At 45.0% G+C, this 3,102-nt stretch overlaps 1 protein-coding gene across 1 annotated transcript in view; it reads left to right on the forward strand.

Annotated features, from left to right (window-relative positions):
- Cfap58 (cilia and flagella associated protein 58) overlaps positions 1-3,102 on the forward strand; it is a 112,636-nt gene that overhangs the window by 20,797 nt on the left and 88,737 nt on the right. Inside the window, exon 7 of the mRNA XM_005352451.3 lies at positions 1,658-1,817. Coding sequence (XP_005352508.1) covers positions 1,658-1,817 — 160 coding nt within the window. The remainder of the gene's footprint in view (positions 1-1,657; positions 1,818-3,102) is intronic.

The following is a 3,102-nucleotide window of genomic DNA, read 5'->3' on the forward strand; positions in this document are numbered from 1 at the left end:
CTCTGAGGCATCTGCTCCCGAGAGCAGAGCTGTGGAGTCTGACCTCACTTCCTCTTCCTCCCAGCATTCTGCTCTGTTTACTCCTCTCTCCTGTTTTAACCTATCAGGGCAAGCAGCTTCTTTATTTAATTAACCAATGACCTTCCTCCATCAATATTTTGCCTGCATACATGTCTGTATACCTCATGCATGCCTGGTTCCCACAGGGCCTAGAAAAGGGCATTAGATTCCCTGGGATTGGAGTTATCATTCAGGTGCTAGGAACCAAACTTGTGTCCTTTGGATGAACACCAAATGCTTTTAACCACGGAGCCATCTCTCCAGCTCTTGATGACAGCATTGCTTAAAAAGCAAATTTAATTTTAAATAAAAATGTTCAGAATACTGGAGACTTCCTTAGCTACAATTATTTTCTGACACCTCTTGTCACTGTGTAGATTTTCTTACTCATGCTACCCTGAACACCTGTCTGCACATCTGTCTGAACAGCTTTCTACATACCTGTCTGTGCACCTGTCTATACATCTATCTCCATAGCTGCCTGTGCACCTGTCTGCACATCTATCTGCACAGCTGCCTGTGCACCTGTCTGCACATCTGTTTCCACAGCTGTCTATGTACCTGTCTGCACAGCTGTCTGTGCACCTGTCTGTATAACTGTCTGCACGGCTTTCTGCACACCTGTCTGTGCACTTGTCTGCACATCTATCTGCACAGCTGCCTGTGCACCTGTCTGTACATCTATCTGCACAGCTGCCTGTGTACCTGTCTGCACATCTATCTGCAAAGCTGTCTGTGTACCTGTCTGCACATCTGTCTTCACAGCTGTCTATGCACCTGTCTGCACATCTGTCTCCACAGCTGTCTATGTACCTGTCTGCACATCTGTCTCCACAGCTGTCTATGTACCTGTCTGCACACCTATCTGCACAGCTGTCTGTGCACCTGTCTGCACACCTGTCTGTATAACTGTCTGCACAGCTTTCTGCACACCTGTCTGTGCACTTGTCTGCACATCTATCTGCACAGCTGCCTGTGTACCTGTCTGCACATCTATCTGCACACTTGCCTGTGCACCTGTCTACACAGCTTTCTGCACACCTGTCTGTACAGCTGTCTGTGCACCTGTCTTCACATCTATCTGCACAGCTGTCTTTGCACCTGTCTGCACATCTCAAGACTAACACATTTTTAGGAAGGGCAATGCTTTCCCTAGCACATGTAGCTGGGCTACTATGACCCTGTGGGTCCAAAATAATGTTTAAATATTTTATAGTGATAATAGCCTTCTCAGAGAGATCACTTTGTAAATGAAAACTGCCAATCAAACCCAGCATTTGTATGCAGAGCTCACATATTTGTATGCATATAACTCAGTGTTCTTGCTTGAGCTTATAATTAGATGGCAATTTAAAGCATCAGATTTTTATCAACCTTTTCATTACTTTTAGTTTACGCACCACATATTTTATTCATAGAACAGAGGCCTTCAGTTTCTTTCAAAACTGCACAATGTGTGTATTTTGATTCCGTTCCATGGACCGACTCTACACTGACATGGAAAGATCCTCTCCTTATAGGCTCCAAGTTCACCATCGTCTTGTCACTTGCTCTTTATTTGCTCAGCATCCTGGCTAACTCTCTCTCACTAATACAGGCCAAAGAGGAGGAAGTCCATCAGATGCGCCTTGACATTGGGAAGCTTAACAAAATCAGAGAACAGATCCATAAGAAACTGCACCTGATCGAAGACCAAAAGGCAGAGGTAGAGCAGCACAAGGAAACCCTGAAGAATCAGATCATGGGGCTAGAGAGAGGTAAGCATCTGGGTCTCATTTGTAAGCATTTCACTAGTGACTAGTGTTCTTCTTAAAAAATAATAAAAGAGCCAGGGGGTGTTCTTCTTGAACACGGGGCACAGGACAGACACGCACGGCGGAACAAACACAGACACGACACGGCGGCTCCCACGTGGGTCCACTTTAATGGGGGAGGGAAACACAAAAGGACAAAGGATGTGGGACACACGAGGAAAAGACAGGACGAGGAGAGGGGGCCTCATGTGGCCCTGCCTTTTAACAGGGGGCACAAGGGAATCTGGGAAGGATATCCCATACCTGCGCGCAGGTGCGCGCACAGGCAACCATAGTCCAGGAGGAGTCTGGGAGTTGTAGTTTTTCAAAAGAACAACAACTAGTGCCAACGCACGAGCCAGGACTCTGTGCCATCAGACTAAACCGCGCAAGGGACATCAGTGACCTTTAGACTGTACCAGCCAACTGGAGGCGCTACCGTTTTGAATACTTTCAACTCCTTTTATTTAGTGAATTCTCCCATAGGTTCTGTTGGCACCATGTGAATCTAACCTAAAATACTGTTCAATACTTGCCATAGAAATAAAGAACATCTAAACTCTTCCTCTGTCCACAGACAATGAGGTATGTGTTGACTAAGAAGATTTCGGGTTGTTTTTCGGAAGTACTTAGCACAGAGGAAGAGCTTACTAAATGTCATGTGTTATTTTCTGAACAACAATATAATTAAAAATATGGGATACTGGTATGGTATGGCAGAAATAGCTTTGGACCTAGAGAAAGAGACTCCGGCATCAATTCTGACTGTGTGGCACAGGGACATGTGTGTCTTCTTGATTTCTTTTCAGGATGCTGTGTGACATAAATTGCTGAAAGATAGGTATAAAAGCATACATTCCCTCTCTGCACGTTAGGCAAAATCTAGATCTCTAGATAATGCTGTTAGGCATACTTGTCAAGTAGGCCTTTAGGAAGTCCAACTTTTTCCTTCTAAGATGGTGGGAAGGGATTTCTCATTGAGGTGTGGATGCAGATTGGCGCGGCAACTTTCCCATGCATGTAGTCTGTCAACTGGTATAGACCACGTGAAAACACTGGGTATGTGGAGGGCCTATGCCTTCAGGATGCTCATTGGAAGTTTATAACCTCAAGTCTTCCATGGCCCAGGTGAAGAATAATGGAACTTGTAGAGCATGTGACTGGCCAGATGAGACCGAAATAGTCCCATGTTTTTTTTGTTTTTTGTTTTTTGTTTTTTGTGGTTTTTCGAGACAGGGTTTCTCTGTGG

This window comes from Microtus ochrogaster, chromosome 8, assembly GCF_000317375.1.
Source record: "Microtus ochrogaster isolate Prairie Vole_2 chromosome 8, MicOch1.0, whole genome shotgun sequence".
Classification (NCBI taxonomy): domain Eukaryota; kingdom Metazoa; phylum Chordata; class Mammalia; order Rodentia; family Cricetidae; genus Microtus; species Microtus ochrogaster.